Source organism: Moschus berezovskii, chromosome 12, assembly GCF_049115385.1.
Source record: "Moschus berezovskii isolate FMDL1 chromosome 12, NW_MosBer_1.0, whole genome shotgun sequence".
NCBI lineage: Eukaryota > Metazoa > Chordata > Mammalia > Artiodactyla > Moschidae > Moschus > Moschus berezovskii.
The window spans coordinates 79,250,624-79,272,499 of NC_142471.1; the positions used below are offsets into that span (position 1 = coordinate 79,250,624).

The window sequence follows — 21,876 nt, forward strand, 5'->3', positions numbered from 1 at the left end:
AATGCTGCGTAAGAAGCTTTCGAACCCGCTTTCGATCACGTGCAGGTGTGGGATTTGTGTGGACCAGAGTTTTAAGCCATACTGAAAGAGTAAATGCAGATCAGTCTTGGGACAAGATTGGCCAAAGGCCAACACTTAAAAGATCACTTGGACCAATTCTGCAGGAATCTGTTAATGAAGATTCTGCAATTCCATGTTATCCCCTTGTTTTTGACCATTAAAGGAAGGTGTTTGTGTTGATAGATGGAGTCTGGGCTGCCATGCAAAGCTTCTTCTCCATAAGCACTGTCAAAAATAAGTCTGCATTCCAGTCTTAGCCCGTCACCCCATTGGAAGGGTTGGGCTTCAGCATGAATGGGAACAGTGACTACAGAGGCTTCATCAAAAGACTATATTTGAGCATTTAATGTACTCCCGTTCTTCTGTGTTCTATTGGGAAGAACGGGCACCTCGCATTAACCTTACTGTAAATGTGATGCATTTGAACATACAGTGGAAGAACGGCCCAAAGAGAATGCACTTCTGCTGTGAGCGGTTTTGAATAAATCAACATAATAGCCCACGGTTATTAACATATTACGTGAATTGGACAATGATATATACTTTGAGGACCTTGAACTAAATCTACCAGCAAAGAGCCTGTAGGATGGGCTCCAGAAGGACTGGAGTTCTGGGTGTTGAGGTTGTCATACAAAGAAATGAACTGCAGACCACTGTCTGCAAGGGTTTTCTGGTATTACTCAGCCGAAAGTAAATTTTCAAATGCTTGTACTGCAGCGGAGAATTGACTGATGTCAGATTAATTGGACCTGGACTTCTAAATGTGGGTCAGTTAGGGTTGGAAGTGATTTTATTATCCACAAACCTCTCTATACCTCTTTTCCCCCCAGAAATAGTCATCCGTAATTTTTCTCTGTTGCCAAGGCTTTCTTGTGAAGCTTCTGAGAAGCAATATATTTTTTCTGTTAGATTTCATAAGTAGTGCTAGGCTTTTGATGTAATTATGTTTAGATTTCACAGAAACTTTCAATGTGTTGAAAGTTAAATTCCAGGGCAGAAAGGAATGAGTCCTGGGCTCCGACCCAGGGAGCCTGAGTCCTTGTGTTACTTCTGTCAGAAACTTGCCGTGTGACCCTGGGCAAGTCTTGGCATGTTTTATTTCATAGGTTTTAAAAAAGAAAAATAGGGGTTATGGATGATGAGGGTTTTTGGTTCTTTATAGCTTGGAAACTTAGAGATTCAATGATCTGTGTCCTCTGCTGTGACTGTAAAGTGGAAAATAGAGTCAGTGGACAGAGCTTATAATTTTGGAGGACTAGCCTTCTCAAATTCTTCTCTCTTTCATCTCTGGGTACCCTTTAGAAGTCTCTAACTGGGGACACGTCTTCCTCCATGGCATTTAGTATAACTTTATGGACTTCAGTTAAACTCTGAAGTCACTTTCAGAAAGTTAGCCTTTTTTTGTCTTAAGTGCCTTATTAAACCTTCTGAGGAGATAACAGTCCTGGGAGACCACTTATCCCATGTGAGAACAGTCTAGACTTAACTCCCCTTTAAAAAATGAAGCTTACACCAACTTCCCTTTCTGAACAAAATGTAACAAGTTTTTTTTGTACACGAAATCTTCAGGCCCCTCTGCACCATACTGCTCTATTTTAACTATTGATTGTTGACAGGGGATTGTTTATTTGGGAAAAAACCAGCTCACCTGAATGGTGATTATCCAGAAGCCCTTGCGAGTGGTCCAGGATTCTGGGAAAGTGGGGGAGGAAGTGGGCTTGGGGAACAAGGGATGCAGCTTGGTTACCATGAGTCTGGCGGGCTTTATTGTAAGGCTGCACTAGAGAACCAGAAAGAAGAGACACTGACATGGTGGCTTGGCCTCCGGTGGACCCAGACCAGAATTCGGCAGCTAGAGAGATTTGGCAGCTAGAGAGGGGCTGCTGCCCATTGGCTCTGGCAGGCCTGGGAGTGGGGGACTGTTCCTGACCCCAGGCTGCTGGAGGGCAGGGCAGGAGTTGCTCCACGCCGAGATCTTGCTCAGCCCTCGGCCTGTCTTCTCTCATCTTTGTGTGTCATCTCTTAACCTTCCCCGTCTGCGGGCCACCTGCTCTCTGCACCTTCATACTCTCTGCCCGAGGCCCCATCATCGTCCTAACGTTCACGCTCACCCTTCACCTCAGCCCTTTCACCTCATGGTCTCCCGCTCTAGATCCCTTTACCTTTGACTCTCAGTTTGTTCTGAGTTCCCTATTAAGGAAACAAAAACCCCTAAAAAGACCAAGAGGGAGAATTTGGCCCCCTGCCCCGGGCTTGGCTGGAGTGTCTGTGGCTGTTGACGGCTACTGTCCAGCCTCAGCCATCCTTGGGGAAGATGCTGCCTCCGGTCCAGTCAGCAGGGAGGGGCTGGGCACATGGCTGAGAACGTGCACCTAGGGTGGGGTGGACCCCTCAGAGGCGGGTGGTGGGTGTGGTGGGTACGGTGGTGTGTCTACTCAGAGGGAGCAGCGTGTCTGTAACAGAAGCCTGTTTCTTCCTGCTGGCATAAGTCAAAGAAACCTTCCAGAAGGATGTGCTGGGGCCATGCAAACAGCCACAAACACCCAGACATGATTCAGAAATGAAATTGGGACATGTTTGAAGACTAGACACACCTGGTCTTCTGCATGTTGAGGGATTGTGTGCCCATTGGGCACATAGTGAGTTCACTCAGGGCATCCCCTTCACCTGTTCCCATGCCCGCTGGTTGATGCTGAGATCTGCAAGAGCTCACCCATCTACCAGAGAATGTTAGTGGAAGGGACACTGATGAAGCCTTTTGTGCTGGGGTGCTCCATTTGCTAACCCCCCACTGCAGGTTTTAAGCATGAATTCTGCAGCTGTCTTCCTTGTTTTTTGATATTCATTTCTACAATGTGGAAGCCCTGTGTTCCATCATGTCTAGTAATAGAACAGTGCTGTGTGGGGTGTGTGGGATGGGACACACACACAATGTTCTTACAAACACACAGGCCAGGAGAAGTCCACGTTTAATCATTTTGGTGTTTACCTGGGAGTAGGAGCCTTCTGTGTTGCTGGTGACTTGAGTGTGCACATGTGTATTTTGGAGACAACCTCCGTGAAAATTCTAAGGGCCAACGGAGGGCCTCACCAGATGCCCTGTGGTCCTATTCATGGCAGGGGATTTTAGTAGGGGTGGTTGGTATAGTGTAGGGGAGTCAACCAGCCACCACTTTGGAACTAGATGGGCTGGCCAAGGTTTCTGGCGCCATTCATTATTATCTGTATATCAGGGCAAAGTTATTTCATCTCCCCCTTTCTTTAAAACATTTAAAGAACACCAAACTGCCTTTAATGGAGCTCTGTAGTGACAGGTATCAGAAACCCAACCTGAACAAGGAAGAGGGGAGTACTTTGACTGCCATAACTGACTTGTGGGATGGCAGAGGGAGAGCTTGCTGAAGGGTTAGCTGAGAGACTGTCCCATGAGGGGACATCCACCCTCGGGTCTCTGTTTCCTCCTGGAGGATGAGTGGTGTTACAGTTGGAGGCTTAGTTGGAGGCTTGTGGGGGCTCTTGCCCTAACTTGACTCAGACCCGTTTCTGGGACAGGATTCTAATTGGTCTGTCTGGGTCAACTGGTCTAGTTTCTAGACGAATCCGTGAGGCAAGGAAGGGAAGATCATATAAGCAGATGTTGGCTCCCATTGGATCAAAAGACTGACTAGTGTTAAGATTTCCTAGGGTGGATTAGCCGGAGTTGGTCTTTAAAACACTTACTGAAGTTTGTGTGCAACAGGTGGTGTCTACTAGATGCTCTTCATTAGTTTTTCTCCTTTCCCTTGTAAAGGAGATCATAAGGGGTTAGCCTATTTGGAGCTAAGAACTGGTCATGACATCTCCTCCTGGAAAAGCCAACGTGATCCTGGGCATCATCCCTGTGCTGTTTGCTGTGGCCCGTCTGCTGAATAGGGGCAAGACTTTCTGGCGAAGGAGACCCCTGCAGGAATAGTTACGTGGCATATTTTGAGGACATGGCGTTGCAGGTATAGCTCTGATAGAGCTCCCGAACTTTGGCAGTTATTATTGTTTTTTAAGCTTGTCAACGGAGAAGGCAATGGCAAGCCACTCCAGTACTATTGCCTAGAAAATCCCATGGATGGAGGAGCCTGGTAAGCTGCAGTCCGTGGGGTCGCTAAGGGTCGGACATGACTGAGCGACTTAACTTTCACTTTTCACTTTCCACTTTCACACATTGGAGAAGGAAATGGCAACCCACTCCAGTGTTCTTGCCTGGAGAATCCCAGGGACGGGGGAGCCTGGTGGGCTTCCGTCTATGGGGTCACACAGAGTCAGACACGACTGAAGTGACTTAGCAGCAGCAGCAAGCTTGTCAAAGTCTTAATACTGAAGGTGAGGAAAGAATGCTGGGAAAAAAAAAAACAGAAACAGGCTTCAGGCAAAGATAGCTGCCAGTCCTTCTCTCTAGAACCTGGACTTTCTCTCTGAGGCTTCCTGTGGGAGTGTACACAACACAGGAGCATTCTATGACGTGTCCACCATGTCCTGTGTGCTTTGCTATTAATATTAAGCTCCTTACCTCCTCCTTGAAATTGAATCCTCGTGACATTTTAAGTAGATAACATTGTTACTCCTGTACCAGCAGGCTGAGTCTCAAGCGGGTTAATAGTTTACCTAGATACTTCCTAAGGACCTTCTAGATTATCTTTACTTCTAATCCAAGAGACAACATTTAAAGTGGACTAATCCAGAGGAGGATGGAAGCCCTATGTTTGCGGTGGCTAAACATTTCTTTTTTTTTTTTTTTGCAAAAAAGCAGCCACTATCCATTTTCCCCAGTTCCTCCCAGTCCTACGCAACTACTGCTGTATTTTTGTCTCTGTGGATTTGCCTGTTCTAGACATATATAAATGGACTCATACACCATGTGGTCTTTGCTACTCCTTTCACTTTGCAAAGTGAAGGGCTTATGATGGAAACTTGCCTGAGGTGGCCTCTTAGCCTCAGCCTTCTGGAATCCAGTGTCCTTTAGCTTGTCTCAACTCTGCCTCACTGCCTTGTTTGCTGCAAGAGGCCAGAAGATGGAAAAACCCAAGAGGACCTTGTGAATTCATTTTACTTGAAAGGAACACACACCTCTGGGAAGCAGGCAGACGGGCATGCTGGCATTAGTAGTGGAACCTGGGATGAATGGATTCCTCCCTCCGAGTGCCCAGTGGGAACTCCAGTGGTGATGGGGAGAGAGTTAAATGCTGCCTCCGTGGCCTCCACCTCCAGGGGAAATTCCTGTTTTGAGGGTACCCAGGGCCTGGGAAGCTTGAGTATCTGTCCTTTGTGATGTTGGAACAGACGTGGAGGTAGTGGTGCTAAGAGGGGCTACGAGAGAGTTGCAGGAAACGTCTCCTTTTCTCTTTCGTTTTCTCCCGGGGCCACCCCGGCTTTTCTCCCTTAGTTCACACATCGGAGGGAGGAATCTTTTACCTTTTCTGTTCCGGTGCGGCAGCTGTGAGGAATGTTATCAGTGTCAGGATTGGGCATGGGCCCAGACCTCACTGGTGCCTGAGCTGCAACGGAAGCCGAGCCTAAAACAGCGGGGTCGGTCGTGTGCGAGCTGGCCGAGCTGACACGGAGGCTTGTCCTCGCCAGCCTGGTGCATTAAGGATCTTGATGGCGGAGGTGGCTCAGGTTCTAGCAGGCAGGTCACCCTGGTGTAGTTCCATGGAAGATGGCCCTCCCTCCCAAGATAAGTGGGCTCCTCTGGGTCGGGAACCTGCCTGGGGCTATGCGGATGCCTGAAGAAGCAGGGTTGGGTTGCCACTATCTTCAGACATCCTCCCCAGGGAGAATGACTGTTCAGGCACATTGCTGTTAATATATGGGAAAGTGCCTTCCAGATCACCCGCTCACTTAGAAACTTATAAAAGGAGCCAGTACAAATGTCATTCATGTTTGGAAGACCAGCAGTGGCATATGAGACGTTTTTATTTGTGGTGACTTGGTGACTGCTCATAGATTGGTTTTTTGTCTTGATCTCTAGCTATCTCTTATTTCTTGGTTTCCTTTTTGGGATGAAAAGAAACAAGACACAGGGTCCTTCCCCTAATACATCATGGTAATGAATGTAAGGATTGCCAGAGGGTCCGAGACCTTTCTGGTGTCTTAGATAAAAATGTGAAACCAGGGTTCTCAAGGTGACTTAATGAATTCAGATGTTATGTGCTGAGTGTGAAACCTGGCCCCTGAGCTAGAGTAACTACACTGTTCATGGCCACAGGGCTACTAGGATGCTGGTGGCCAGCCATGTTTCATAGGACACAGCCTGGTGTGAGGTGATGCTCAGAGGGGTTCCAAGGGAGTTGCAGGTCACCAGGCAGGGCTGGCTGCAGGCACACAGTCTGCCTCATGGATCTCTCTGTTGTTTTTAAGTCTGTTTATTTCTTTTTCTTTTTTTTTGTCACACCAAGTAGCATGTGGGATCTTAGTTCCCCAATTGGGGATCGAATCTGCGCCCACCTGCAGTGGGACTTGTGGAGTCTTAAGCACTGGACCACCAGGAAAGTCTCTCGCTGTCTTTCAAGCAGGTGTCTTTCCAGTCTAGAACCCTGACAACAGGCAGAGTTCCCGGGCTCCTCACTACCTTGGGGTCTGTAGAGAAAGAACTGTTGTTGTCAGTGGGGGAGTATCCATCCTGGAAACCTAGGTTTTGATGATGATCATGAGAGGGTTTGGATTTAAATGGGTCACAGGGTGTTCTGAATTCTTCCCTGTGGAGCTGCTTCCTGCTCCCATTTTTTATTCTCGCCAGCCTTTCCAACCTGTCGGCCTCGGTGTGAGTCACTTCGTCAGACGGCCACCCATCCCCGTGGTCTGGACGGCTCCCAGCAGGAGTTGCTGTCATGGCGTCCAGAAAACAGACCACACCCTGGGAATGACGATGCGTTGCAGCGTTTCTCCACTCTGGACCAGAGGTGCTGGGGTCTTGAAATGGGTCTGGGGTTTTGCCCCCTGGCCCCTGCACTGCTGTGCCCTCTTGTGCCCAGGGGTGATGAGCAAAGGAATGCTTACCCATGGTGGTTTGAAGGCAGTTGGCTGACCAGCTAATCCTCCAAAGGGTCAAGAGGTTGTTGATGCCACCCCTCTTCTTGCTTGAACACAGACATCCTCTGGGATCTCATAGATCCTAGAGTTAATTATGCAGAACTTTCTGGACTTATGAATTAGACTTGAGCTCCATTTTTTTAGTTTGTACTTTGTATTCTTTCATTAAGGAGATCAGAGATAAAAATATCATTGTTTTGCTGACTGGCTCCCAACAGACTCCTCTACTTTGAACAAGGAGTCGTTTGGGTTTTCTTGAGTGACTGGGATATCTATTATAGATCAGCAGATTACTGCAGCTCTGCCATTTTAAAGAGACCCCTACCTGCACCCAGGGCTCCCCTGGGAGATGCGTATTTGGTCCCTGGATTGAGAAGATCCCCTGCAGAAGGAAATGGCAACCCACTCCAGTATTCTTGCCTGGGAAATCCCATGGGCAGAAGGAGCTCGGCCATGGAGTCACAGAGGAGTCAGACACAACTTGGTGACTAAACAAGTACCTGCTCCCATCCCCGCCTTTAGACACATACCACTCCTGCTGGCGCTGCCACTTGCTCCATTTGTAGATGACAGTATTAAGGACACGCACAAGAGCTGTAGGGCACTGTGGGACCTTGCACACAGCTGAAGGCTGCACGCTGGTCACCGGGGAGGCTCAGGGGGATGGTTACCAGATCATCATATTTTCCCGGGTCTCTGATCGCTGTTGGAGGATTCGGATGAGCACTGGCCAATTTTGTTGTGCAGGGATCTGGATCCTTCTTCAAGCTAGGGCCTGTGTATCAGTCATTATATGGAAATGTTCAGGCTAGGGCCTCTGCATCAGCCCTTGTCACAGGGACGCGTTCAGGCCAGTTACCTTTAGCTCCCTGGTTCCCAGCTGGGGTGATTTTGCTGCCCAGAAGGCATTCGGCAGAGTCTGGATGCATTTTTGGTTGTCACAGCTGTGTGGGTGGGGGATGCTGCTGTCATTTAGTGGGTAGAGGCCAGAGATGCTGCTAAGGCAGGCGCCTCTCACCGCCTTCCCCCACCCCTGAAAGAACTATCAAAACGTCGGTAGTTCTGAGGTTGAAAAATCCTGCTTTAACACAAGTGTTTATTGAGCATCTGTCCCTCTGTTATTCCTTAAGCTAAAAAATAGACCAAGGTAGAAGAAAGAATATCTTTAAAATGAATGACACCCCAAGTTGCCAATGTATGTTTTGTCTCTCTTTTTTTTTTTTTTGCCAGTTACTTCATGGCTTAAACTACAGAAGCATGATGATTTAAATGCTAGCAGCTTCTCATACTGGAGAAGGCAATGGCAAGCCACTCCAGTACTCTTGCCTAGAAAATCCCATGAATGGAGGAGCCTGGTAGGCTGCAGTCCGTGGGGTTGCTAAGGGTCGGACACGACTGAGCGACTTCACTTTCACTTTTCACTTTCACACATTGGAGAAGGAAATGGCAACCCACTCCAGTGTTCTTGCCTGGAGAATCCCAGGGACAGGGGAGCCTGGTGGGCTTCTGTCTATGGGGTCACACAGAGTTGGACACGACTGAAGTGACTCAGCAGCAGCAGCAGCAGCTTCTCATACTTCCAAAAGTCAGTGATGCAGAGAAAAGCCCCTGTGAGCTGTGTTTTGTTTGCTGTAGTCCAGCAATGGATTTTGATTGTACCTGGTTATTGGAATAGATGATGTGAAGTCATTATACTTGGATTTCTCAAAACCTACCAGTCTCCCACTCACCTAATATACTTGACTTTTTCTTTTCTTTAAAATTAAGTGTGAGACCCAACCAAGTCATCTTGCTTCTCCTGGAATACTAAAAGTTTGTTTTTTGTTTTTAAAGGTATACCTCTAGCTTACCTTCTAGAATTCATATTTTGCTTTCTAAATCCTGTTCTTAAAAGGAACCATCTATTGACAGTACATCATAAATTTCCTGGCTCTTCCATGACATTTCTGGGGAAGTAAATGAAAGGTGTAAATTAAGAAAAGCAAGTGTTTGTGGTTCCTACTTTAACCTTCTGTTATGTTAAATGGCTTTGTTGAAGAGGGCTGTCATTGCTCCTGAAAACTTGGGAAAATCCACAGTGAGCTGTGCCATTAGTTGCCTTTGGAAGCACAAGATGTTTGATGTGAAAATTATATGGCCACATCTAATTGGGTATATTTTCACCCTTCTAGATATCAACTCAAGAGATGACTCCCCCCTCCTTTTTTAGCTAAATGGTTTAACCTGAATTTCATGCTATTATGAATTGCATTCCGGTAATCCAAGTGCCATTTTTTCAATGTCTTTTGTTTAATAGCCTGTCTGCATGACCCAGCCCTATAAATTTCTAGACATCTGGCAAGAGCCGGATATTGATCCCTCCCTGATTTGGGGAGTGATAAGACCTAGGACTCCCCCATAGTTCACACCCCTCCTTGCACCCTGTGGAAACCTAGGCAGCCAGTGGAAGGAAAACGGAAGCTCTTTGGACCTCTGCTTCCTGTGAAATGGGAATAATAATTCTTACCCTGCCTGTTGCCCGGAGTTGAGTATTTGCTTCAAATAAAATGTGCTCAGAAAGCAGTTAGAGATAAGATAATGGTAGTTAGGCCAATTGGAACTTCAGAATTTAAAACTATACAGTTCACCCTTTTAAAGTGTGCACTTTAGTCATTTTTAGTATATTTACAGGATTTTGCGACCATCACCACAGTCAAGTTGAGAACATTTCCTCACCTTCAAAAGAAACTGTCCCCATTAGTTGTCACTGCCCGCTTCCTCCAACTCACCCCCCATCTACCATCTACTCTCTGTCGCTATGGATTTGTCTCTTCCAGGTATTTTGCATGTATCGAATCATATATGTGGTCCTTGGTGACTGACTTTTTCCACTTAGCATAGTCTTCTCAGGATTCATCCATGTTATACATGTGTGTATATGGCTGAGTCCCTTCCCTGTTCGCCTGAAACTACCACGATATTGTTCATTGCCTTTACCCCAATACAAAATAGAAAGTTTAAAGTTTGAGGGGGAAAAAAAAAGATCATCCATATTGTGGCATCTGTTTCTATTTCATTACTTTTTAACAGCCAAATAATATTCCATCGTGTTGATAGATAACATTTTACTGATCCATGTGTCAGTTGATGATAAGCTTCAGAATTTTAAAAATACTGCATGCGTGCATGCTAAGTTGTTTCAGTTGAGGCCGACTCTTTGCGACCTTATGGATCATAGCCCCCTAGGCTCCTCTGTCCATGGGATTTCCCAGGCAAGAATACTGAAATGGGTTGCCATGCCCTCCTCCAGGGGATCTTCTCGACCCAGGGATCCCAGCCCTCTTCTCTTCCCTCTCCTGCATTGGCAGGTGGGTTCTTTACCACTAGCACTGCCACCGGGGTGTATTGTCTCTGTTGCCTTCTGTAGACACACATGCACACACACCCACAATTTGGACTTACTGTTTCCTCTGTCAAGGTTCTCTGCAATCTGATTTTTACTGATGTTTATATTTAAGATATAAACACGTAGGGTAGAAGGATCATGCATGACTTGAGTAGCATGGGATAATATATCTCAGATCCCTTATCCTATGACTCCAGCTCTCTCCCTTTCAAGCTGAGAAACTCCAAATATCATAATTCTGAGAGAGTTCGTCACCCCAGTCCGGGCAGGACCACCCTATGGTTGTCCCAGGTGTGTGCCCAGTGACAACAGTTACAGCCTCTCACATTACGTGATTAGCAATAGTGTGATTCTTTCTGAGGAGGACAGCTCGGAGGCGAGTGTGATTTTGAAACCAGAGATGTTAGCGAATGAAGCTGGCAAGCCTGTCCCCAAATTCTCAAGTACCTTCTTGTTCTAAATGAGATGGTTGGTCCTACCTGTGGGTGTCTGTTGTTTTTGAATATTTATAACCTTATAGCCTTGCAGTGTGATTCCTGCTTTTTCATAATGTTTGTAGGGTGTTTTTTTTTTCCCAGTTATTTCAATTTAATAAGTTTTTATGCCATTAGTATAGTGCATTTCAACCAAAATGCTTGTTTTTCATAAACACTGAGCGGGTTTAAATAATGTTTTCTCATAAATTAGTCCTCATTTCCACAGTTATTCAGTTATTGCACCATGAAGACCCTCTGGAGTTTGATGTTGTCAGGAAACATATTAGCAGAAAATAGTATGTTATTATCTAATGCTAATAATTGGTTAGCAGAAATGAGAAGAGAAGACATTTAATTGGGGCTCCTGCGACTAATAAGATGTGAACTATAAAAACATTTCCAGGAGAAATTCCAGGGTTGTTCTAGAAACCTGTTATTTGCATTTTAAAACATTTGGTCCTATTGATATGGGAGGAGGGTGTTGTTGATCAACACTGCTTTCTTTTTTGGGGCAAAGCACTCTAAATTTCCTCAGTGGTAACTGGATCCCCAGGCACAGCTGGTCTCTGTGTTGTCTTTAAAATCTCTCATCTTCATTTTGGGGTGCTTTTCTTTGTCTTTTTTAGGGAGTATTTTGGTTTGTAAAGAGAGGATTACCAAGTACACACTGCCAATCCCAGTCAGACTCTCTTCCCAACTTGGTCCCTTGATTCTGTGCAGTACTGTTATGGCCCCCAGGGGCAAAATATGGACCCATATCCCTTTCCAGAGGCTCTTCTGGGAAGAGAACTACCCTTTACCAAAACTTTCATCAATAGCCTCTTATTACATTTATTTGTTAGCTAGATGCACAAAGCTTCCTTCAGCCATTCTGGACCTGAGCTTCTGCCTCCATTTCTTCCATCGCGATCTATGCCTGCACCTGTGAATCAGGTCCTTTTCTCCCAAAGTAACTCATGAGCATGGTTTTTCATGAGCTTGCTGACATTTTACTTGTCTGGAGAGATGACACTGTTAATCTCTCAATTCCATATGCAAATAATGGAGATGGAGGTTGCACGGAGAAGCTTCGGTTTTCCATCTGCTGAGGTCACCACGGAACTTCATCACTGTCTGAGGAAACAGGCCGGAAAGACACACTGGTGTTCTGCTAGTGCATGGGTGTCCGAGGAATTAGTCTGGCTGTGGAAAGGACTTCATTCAGTGTTCCAGCGATGTCTGTTAGAACTTCATTTACTTTTCTCATGCCTTGGCTAATTTTCCATTATTAAGGTTGGCTATTGTACATTATTACCATCCCAGAAAGCCTTGACTTCACTTTCTGGGCTATTTTGGTGTTGATATCAGCTAAAAAATAAAAGCATCTCCTTTATTCAAAATTACTCAAGTAACTCTTTTTTTAAACTTTATCCCAAGCTCTTCAAAAACTATTTGAGGTGATTTTCCTTCATTTGTTTCTACCATAATAAAAAAGTGGATTTCTTTTTCATCTTCTCAGTATTTGTTATTGAGAAGTATTTTTTCCCCCTCAGAAAACAAAAGTTGGCAAAGTTTTCTTTAAACCAGTAAACATCATTCAAAATGATGCTACAAATTCCCTTTTATTATACCTATCGCTGAAGTATTTTTCCTTGGCCATGTAGATCTTTTATCTGGTAAAAGAAAGTTTTTTTTCCTGGTTGTAACTGTTTTTAGTAAATATTGCCTCAGTGGCCATGTGCAGAAATCCAGGCATGTAGGATTTGTACTCAGAGTGATGGGAGGAATTAATGCTCCCCCCACCCCCGTTCTCACCCTGCGGGTTTGGAGCACGTTGGAGGTGGGCAGGGCCCTTACCAGTCATTCAGTAGCCAGCACCCTCACGTGACTTGACACACTGAGCCCCAGAAGTACTGGGCACACAGCTAGTTGGTGGAAAGTGGCAGTGAAAACGGGGCCCCACGTCTGTCTCTTTGTTGAGATTGAGGATGAGATGAACTGTGCTTTGTAAAAGGCTAGTCTAAGCAGGGACTTAACATTGGCTCCTTTTGTGTTCATTCTGTTTGGATCCTAGTCTCTTTCGCGCTAAGATGAGGTCCTTGAGGGCTAAGGCAGACTTTATTCCTACATTCCTTGAGTGCAGGGGTGATGGTTACATTTCACTTGATGCCGGCTCTGAGCAGGGTGGCCCAGTGATACTGACTGGGAAGTGACAAGTGATACTGACAAGAAGGAATTGCTCAATGCGGGCTGGGAACTTGGCGTTCCTGATTGCAGGCCGTTGTCACCCACATTGGAGGATACCCACCTACCTCTGCACGCCCATAGGTGGGCAGTATGTACACACACCACACACAGACTCTCACACCTTATCACTCACGTGCTCACATTTTAGAAAAATAAATCATGAAAATTAGAGTCACATACATTTGCCATGTCTGTGATGCTATGCTACTTTGGGAAAAAACTGGACTCACCTTTAAAGACAAAAATGGTAGCTTTCTCAGAGCCATTACAGTTTTTTTGTGTCTTGTTTGACAAGACCTTTCAAATGTGATTAGTTCACACCAAACTTACCTTACTTTCAGAAGTAACAATAATTGATGGAGCATAAAGATCTGAACCCTCTGAGTTTATGTGTCTGTGTGTGGTTGGTTGGATGGATGGATGGCTGCTGTTGCTTAATTGTTTTTTGTGTCCTTGTTTATATACACGTGTGTATGTGTATGTAAATGATAAAAAGATAAGAGGATTTCACCCTCTTGCCAGTTTTTTTTTTTAATTATCATTTTATTAGTTGGCTTCTTTAGTGGAATGGTTCTTCCCACGTCCTTCTCTCAAATGGATGTTTTTCCCTCTAGAGATGCTGCTGTTTCAAAATAAAATTCTTCCATGTTATGCATAGAACCCTGACCTCCTAGTTTTTAAAAAATGGGTTTTTGGTTTGTTCTTTTCTAGCTGTATAGTCCTGGGGAGGTCTCTTTATGCCTAGACTTAGGGATTAAACAAAAAAAAAAAAAAAACAAAGAATTCAATTACATGATTTCTAAGACCCATTCCATTTTGCAATTCTGATTCCTTTGAGAGACTCATAAATAATCCTTTCCCTCTTACTTGGGGGGAGAAAACATATAAAAAACATAACCCAAATATATTAGGGTTCTTCAGAGAAACAGAACCAATATGAGATAGATGGATATAGAAAGAGACTTATTATCAGTAATGAATTGACTCATGCAATTATGAAGACCAAGAAGTACCTAGATCTGCACTCAATAAGCTGGAGGCCCAGGGAAGTTTATAATTTAGCTCTAGTCTGAGTCTGGAGGCCTCAGAATCAAGAGAGCTGGTGATGTAGTTCTGGTCCAAAGGCTGGCAGACTTGAGACCCAGAAAGAGCCTGTGTTTTAGCTCAAGTCCAAAGGCAGGAAGAAAAACTCCCACATCTCAACTTGAAGGTAGTCAAACAGGAGGAGTTCTTCTTATTTGGTTAGGATCAGCCTTTCTTCATTCAGGCCTTCAACCGATTGGACAAGGCCTATCCACATTAAGGAGGGCAATCAGTTTTATTCATTCTACTAATTTAAACTCATCCAAAACACAGAAACACTCAGAATGTTTGACCAAATATCTGGTCACCCCGTTGCCCAGACAAGTTGACCCATAAAAATTAATGATCACACCAAACTTTACTGAAACAAAATTGGCAGCTTTTGCTGTTTTCTTCCTGCCTGAGCAGTAGGTATAGAATTCTCCCAGTAGCCGACAGCTGTTGACCAAATTTGGTGTGAGTAACACATTTCATACAAAATCTTTGTCTGGAGGCTTTAGTATTTTTAGGGGTTTTGGTTTTTAAATGCTTTTCGGCTCCTTCTTTACTCTCTTTTCTTTTGTGTTTATTTTTCCTGGCAGAGCAGTTTGTACTTTGTCTCCTTGGTTTCCATTCTGTTACATTAACATTTGAATGTTGCCAGCCACCTGCTGAAGGTGGCTTTAAGCTCATAAAGAAACAAAATAGTAGAATACACAACTATTGCTCCAACTTTTAGTGGTACACCTTGATTCTGCTCCATGTGGCCATGTCCACAACTGGTCAACACACCATCATGTCCTCACGGGCCACGTCATCAAGGAAAATGAAACCTACCACCTGCTTTGCCTGCCATCTGTCTTGACATGTCACAGCCTCAACTTCTGGAGACCACATGTTAATAAAGTCGGTCAGTGAAGCCAGTGGCTTCGGAGGCACTGAAGCAGGAGGGCCGAGTGGTACTTCTCGCAGGTGTGTGGTTTTTGCAAGGTCCCCACTCCCCTGTCCAGAGACTAGCCACACGCCACATTCATTCTTATTTTGAAAAGTACTGGACGCTTACCTCCAATATATTGCCTTATAATAATCCCCTCATCATGCCTGGATCATGAAACTCCAGAGGCCTTCATTGTCTTTTCCTGGAACATCTCCAGGTTTTTCCACATTACTGCTTGTTTTGTGGATGGATGATTATTGAGGTCAGTCTGACAAAGGTGACTAGGCTTCTCTGGTCAGGATGCCCTTCTCCTTCCTCAAACCTAGCCCACACTGGCCTGAGGAAAATGAGTGTATTGACCCATACTTGAAAAGTTTATAGGAATCATGGGTCAGGCATGGCTGGATCCAGGGTCACATATTCCAGGACACCATTTCCTTCCAGCCCTCGGCTCCGCTTTCCTCCAGGTTGACTCCATTGCATAGGGGCAGGTTCGAGTCCAGAGAGACCTTATCTCCCTGCACAATTCTGAACCAGTGTCTGTGGTCAGGGGGCGTAATGGGCTGAGTGCATTTGAACTGAGTAAACTTGCCCATCTGTGGAGCTGGGGGCTGGAGTCCACTCTGCCCAAACTGTATGGGTCAAGAGTCAGGGTGATACCTCCTAAATAATTCAGAGTACTGTTACCGGAAAAAGTTCACTTGGATGCTAACGGAAAACTTGGCAGAGGTCTAATTCATCATCTTTATTATTTGTTGAAGAGTCTTGTATTTGTTAGGGGAAGACTTACTTAGAGTTCTCTTATGGTACAAAATGATTTGGTATTTGTATGCTCACTTAGATCTATTTATAAGATCCTATACTCCCCAAACTTGAAGTGGCTTGTAAGACTTCATATTTTGTAAAAAATTGGAAGTGAATAATGAACGAAATTAGAATAAAGAGGAAAGCAAGATAGACCTGTAAGATAAGATGGGGGTAAGGTTAATCTCACAAATTTCAAAGCCGGAAGATCCTATGAGATTGGTAGACATGACCTGCAAATTTGGCTCTGAGGTTCCCAGGAAGAGTATTAGATCCTATACAAAGGGGGAGAAAGAGAGAAAATGTGTGTGTGCATGTGTGTGCATGCGCCCACATACCCATGAGTAGAACAGACTTGTGTGCAAGCCCCTATGAAGTGGAGACCCTAAGAGGCCATGGGAAGATGGTATGGTCTGGGGTATCCTTAGATTCATTTCTTTTCCAAACTCCTGGGATACTTGCCCTCAGGAATCTTACATCTTTGCTCTCAGCATTGTGTTAGGAAGCAAAGCAAGCAGACCAGGACTGAAACCCCCATACTGCTGGGTTCCTTTCAGGAACAATTGAAGGGCTAAGCCCTGTTCCCTTTGGTGGGAGGCAGTAAGGTGAGTCACTGCTGTGGCGGGGGCGGAATGGGATGACCTCGGTTGTAAAGCTGGGCTAATCTGGAAAATGGACTCATGCCTGCCTCACGACTCACATTCCTGTTTACCAACGCGCCCTGCGGAGAAGTGCAGAGAGGGAGACTCTGCTTCCCAGATGGAGACCAGAGACATCCAGGGCTGGGCACCCGTGCTTCCTCTGGGGCTTGGGCTGCCCTTCCTGGGGGCAGACCTAGGGCTTCCCGCAATGGTGACTTTCAGTGTCCAGCCACGGGGACAGTTGCAACTCATGAGAGCAGTGGAGAGGCACCGGTTTGCAGGTGATGTGGCCCCTTCTCATTTTGGGTATTCACATGCTTTTGGCTGGTTTAATCCACCTGGAGAAACCGCCCACCCCCCCCACCCCCACCATCAGAGGACCCAGTTACCTGAGAACCATGTAAATTGTTCTAGAAATGTGGCCGCTGTTTCGTAGATTTGTCCATTATTTCCATTGCGTTTCTGACTCCTGGTCTTCAGTGCCCTCCATGCTCATTCCGGTATTTAGTGAATATCAGAACATAAAATACTGGGTAGTGTGCCCAATCTCATATTCTTAATCTTGAATTCTGTTTTTTGGCGGGGGGGGGGGGGATTAAAAAGGGTGAAAGAATTTGTTCATGGGGATTTCCCTTCACAGAGAACTTTCTAACAACTGGGGTAGAAAAGACGTGATTCTTCGTCATGATTACAGAAGTCATAGGTCTTTTTTTTTATTTTAACAACAATTAGAATGATATTTCCTTGTTGTGAAATAGCCGTTCTTGGACCCCAGGTCGCTCTTAACACCCATCAATTCTCTACCCCATTTTTAGAGCAATAGTCAACATCTCGACAGGAAGGTGTATTGACGTAACACCAGTATGAGTTGACCGAGACCTGGTTCCGGGCCCCCTCCCCCGCCATCTACTAGCTGTGTGACCTTGGGCATGCTCCTTAACGTCTCTGAGTCAGTTTCCTCCTCTGTAAAATGGGCACAACAGTACCCACCTCACAGGGTGGTTGTGAGGGTAGTGGGATGACACCAACGTTCCTGTCTAGAGCCCTAAACAGAAGCAGCGCTCATCGCGGGGCTGTAGCTGAGTTGAGATGCAGCAGAGCAGCGACTTCTTGAGCGCTCAGGCCTGGTGCTTCCAGATCCTTGAAGGGGTCCAAGGACGCCAGTGTAGTTGCAGCTCTCAAAAAGGTTGCAGCCTGGCAGAGGGAACGGTATTAAGACAGCTCCCCAAATAGCTCTGGCATGGAACCCTATGCAACTGCATTTTTGTAGGGTAGAAATATTGGCTCGGCCAAAATGTTCATTTGGAGTTTTCTTTAGAACCGAATAGCAGCAATATTACATGGTTTAAATTAATGGATGATTCGGTAAGGTAAGTTGAGAGAGAGGGCAGATGCTAGCCAGCAGGCTCCTCAGAAGAAGGAGTGATGGGCAGGGTGGGCAGAGTGGGAAGGGATGCTCCAGAAAGGCTGCCTGGAGGAGGCGGTGTTGAAGATGTCTCTGGCAGGGTCCCCGAGCTGGCCGTCACGGACGCGGGAGAGTTCCGGGTTTCAGCGGGGAACCGCGGTCCTCCCCCTCCTGGAGTCTGTAGAGAAGTGGGGTTAGCGCAGGACGTCAAGCTGGGGGCCGTGAATGCCTTGCTGACTTGCGACCCCTCCCTCCCGAGCCTCACTCTGTTCCCCTTTCTTCCTGGCAGCAGTGCCCCCTCCCTTGCTGCACTCAGGGACATGACTGTCAGCACTTCTACCCCCCCTCAGACTTCACTGTCAGCACTCAAGTCTTCAGGGACATGAAAAGGAGCCACTCCTTACAAAAGGTTGGGGAGCCTTGGTGTTTGGAGGTAGGTCTCGGAGCAGAATGACGGTATGAGTTGAGCGGGCTCTGGACAGAAGTCACCCATGCACACGGTTTCCTTCCCGCTAGGGCAGGGCCCATCATCCGTGGTCCCCGAGTCCTGTCACATCTCCGTTATGTTGGGTGCCATGATGTCTGGGTGTCCTGACCACGGATAGGTTTATCATAGCCGTAAGAGTGCCAGTTTATAAGGACAAGGGGAAGGGAGATACTCCCGCGAACCCAAGGCGTCGGGCTCCCAGTTGAAGCCACATGGTCTACCGTCATGCGTGGCTTCCATAAGAATGATGAACAAGGTCATCCCGTGAAACTTGACCCTGTGGAAACGATTTCCTAGAACTCTTCAGAGCTTCCAGGGGAAGAGAGGGTGTCACCTGAACTTGGCCTTTGTTTTTCTTTCTTTAGAACTTATACAGTTTCTTTTCACATTCAGGGTGCCGGGCTCTGCTTGCCCTTTCTGCAGTCGTGCTTCCCGAGGCATCCGCACATGGCTTTTCTGGCAGATGTCGCTCTCAAGGACACGAAGCATTGTTAATTTCCTTTAAATAATTCAATCAGATGTCAATACCTCACACTGCTCCGTGCTTGGGAGTGACAGTTCTCTTCAAATTAGTAGTCCCAAAGAATAAAGAACATCTAGAACATGTTTTAATCCTCAGAAAAGCGAAAGTCAACGCAGATAAAAACTATAAAGTTAACTCTTTAAACTTAAACAGTGCATGATTTAGTAACTCACGCTAGCTTTTGACTTTTTTCCTTTTTGAAAAGGAAAGGGAATATTTAAGAGCCAATTAGTAGAGCCTCTGTCTTTGATAAACATTGATTGTATACCTGCTATGTGCTGATTGCCCTGCAGCATGTTAGGGCTGCAGGGACAGAAAACAGCAGAGAGCACGTTACATTTGTCGGTGCATCTTGCCTTTGGAGAGAGAAAAGGCGGGTGAAATCATCCTGAAAAGCTTGTCCTAATTTAAAAAGTAGTAAATAGCCCTGTAAGAAAACAAGACACACGTAGAGAAACATCCAAATGTTTCATCCAAATGCGGGAGAAAATGTCAACACATTCCTTTTTTACCTAGTTGTGATCTTTTAATATTTGGATGCATTTCTTTCTTGTCATTCATGTGTCTGACGTTTAAAAATGGTTTGCAAAACATTTGTAAAACATGGAATGGCTCCTGACAGAGTTTCGTCTTTTTACTCGGTTATTCTCGTACACTATGTTGTGTCTTAATTCTGGTTAGTTACACGGTGTCTTGTGGAGCTCTTCCTGTCTAATTAGTCACCTCTGACCAGATGTGACTAAAACTGAAGATGTGTCTAGGGTCTTTTGAACCACCCCCACGCCACCGCCCCTCTTCTGATGAGCCCTATGCTTGGATTTGCTGGGGCCCGTGTATGTATGCGGCCTGGGTCTTTAACTGGCCTGAGTCAGATGGAGCAGGGAGGCTGACTTCTGTGTGGCAGCCCTGGCCTGAAGGAAGAGCTTTTTCTCAGCAGCCCCTCCTTGGTTTGGCTTTTACTAAGTGCCTCTGTTCATCCTGACTATGGATGATAAGGCCATACCGAACATAGTTATTTCTCCACCAGGGCCTGGCAAGTGGTAACTCATTAATCTTTGGTCAGAGTTACATGATAGATAAAGGAGAACCAGGCACCCATTCTGAGTTGACGAAAACGAAACAGAAACACTGGTTTTCTTCCTTATGACTCGAGATCCACAGGCGCCGATTAGCTTGGCGGCGCCAGTTTCTCAGCTTTGCCCTCAGGACAGGGAAGCATCTCTTGGGGAAGAGCCAATTACCCTGGCTTCCCAGATGGGGGACTAAGTCCCTAAGTTGTGAACAGACCAGACGCAGAGACACCACTTGGGCTCTGTGACCTCAAGTGAGTTACCTAACTGCTCTGTGCTTCAGTCCCCTCATCAGTGCGGGGGCACCCGACATGAGCTGTTGTGAGCCTCCGTTGGCTTGAGGCATGTGAGGCGGGAACTTGGCCAGAGGAGCTCGTGTGCTGGGTCTGGCGCAAGCATCTGGCAGGGTTCTGAGGGAGTCGCGCCCTGACGGTGCGTCTGTGTGATGGGCTGGCCTCTGGTGGGGTAGTTCAGTCCTGCCGGATGGTTTCCACACACAGCTCGGGTGTGCTCCAGGTGCTTCCGGCGAGCATCGTGGAAACTGCAGACGGTCGGAGGAGGCCGAGCCAGATTTGAGTCCAGCATTCTCTCACCTCTGCTGGCAAGGTGCTGCATCCGTCTGTGATACAATCCCCGTGTCTGTTAAAAAGGGATGATGGCGGAATCCCTGTCCCAGCCTCCTTCACTGGGCACCTCCCAGGATCCCTTGAAATCCTTATCAAAGAGACTTTTTAACACAGTACTTCCTACGGTCCAGGTACTTCTCTAAGGGATTTGTGTAATTTAACTCTTAAAAACCTGACAACAACCTTAAGAGGAAGGTGCTGTGGTTTTGTCATTTTGCAGATACACCACAGAGAGGTTAAGTAACTTGCTTAAGATTACACAGCAAGGGGGCGGAGCTGTAAAACTGCTGTTAATGATAGACCATGGCAGTAGTCCATGGTTTGGAGCCTTCCCCACCAATCACCTTCCACTTGCTAAAGAAGATTGGGTTAGGTCCTGCTCAACACCCAGCCGTCTCAGGAGCTGGGAGGAGACTTCTGATTCAGGATATCTAAAGTCCAGCCTTTTTGGTTTATAGGTACCACATCTGGGATCCTTTCTAACCCATCCATTGGCCCTTTTCTCTCTCCCCCGCGAGTCAGCTTGATTCTAACCCTTTAGCTCTGTCTTCAAGGGAATTAAGGTTGGTAGACCAGTTGAGTAAATATGAGTAAGAAAGTCAATATCCACCTGGGCAGGCATGAGTCACTTCTTTCTAGTTAGCTATTCATGGCTACTTTCAAGCTCACCACACAAAGTTATTACATTGAGGCTATTACCATGTTTAATAGTGACAATAATAGGGTGTGACCCATGGCATAAATGCATTCAGATAAGAAAGAAAGTTTTTTTTTGTCCCCCTGTAATTGCTTAGTCAATACCATTTTCACGGAAATGCTTGCAAACAAACTTTTAAAGAGGTCTTTGTTCAAATCCTTCCCTTATTCTGTGCTTCCTTCCTCTTGAAGGGCTTTTTTGAACTTTTCCTGATCAGTGGGCTGGGGGTTGGCAGGGTGGTACCCTCTGTCCTTTCTGATGTTTTGGTCTACTGACCTACCTTTTTGCTGGTTTTGAGCCTAATTTTATTTCATTTTTAGGGGTGTGTGTGTGTGTGAGTTCAGGAGAGGACACATTATTGCTGTGTACTTGCTTATTAACTTCTCAGCTTAGACATTTAAGGGGGAAAAAAGACTTC

General features: G+C 45.9%; 1 protein-coding gene across 30 annotated transcripts in view; it reads left to right on the plus strand.

The window, feature by feature from the left end:
* The window catches only part of TCF7L2 (transcription factor 7 like 2), a 205,139-nt gene that overhangs the window by 111,386 nt on the left and 71,877 nt on the right, over positions 1-21,876 (plus strand). For 10 of the 30 annotated variants that reach the window (XM_055424623.2, XM_088842330.1, XM_055424621.2 and 7 more), the window contains one exon: positions 18,345-18,488. The exons of 17 other annotated variants lie outside the window; for them this stretch is intronic. In XM_055424623.2, the coding sequence (XP_055280598.1) occupies positions 18,345-18,488 (144 nt within the window). The remainder of the gene's footprint in view (positions 1-18,344; positions 18,489-21,876) is intronic. 3 more of the 30 variants (XM_055424622.2, XM_055424629.2, XM_088842332.1) reach the window with 1 other exon arrangement.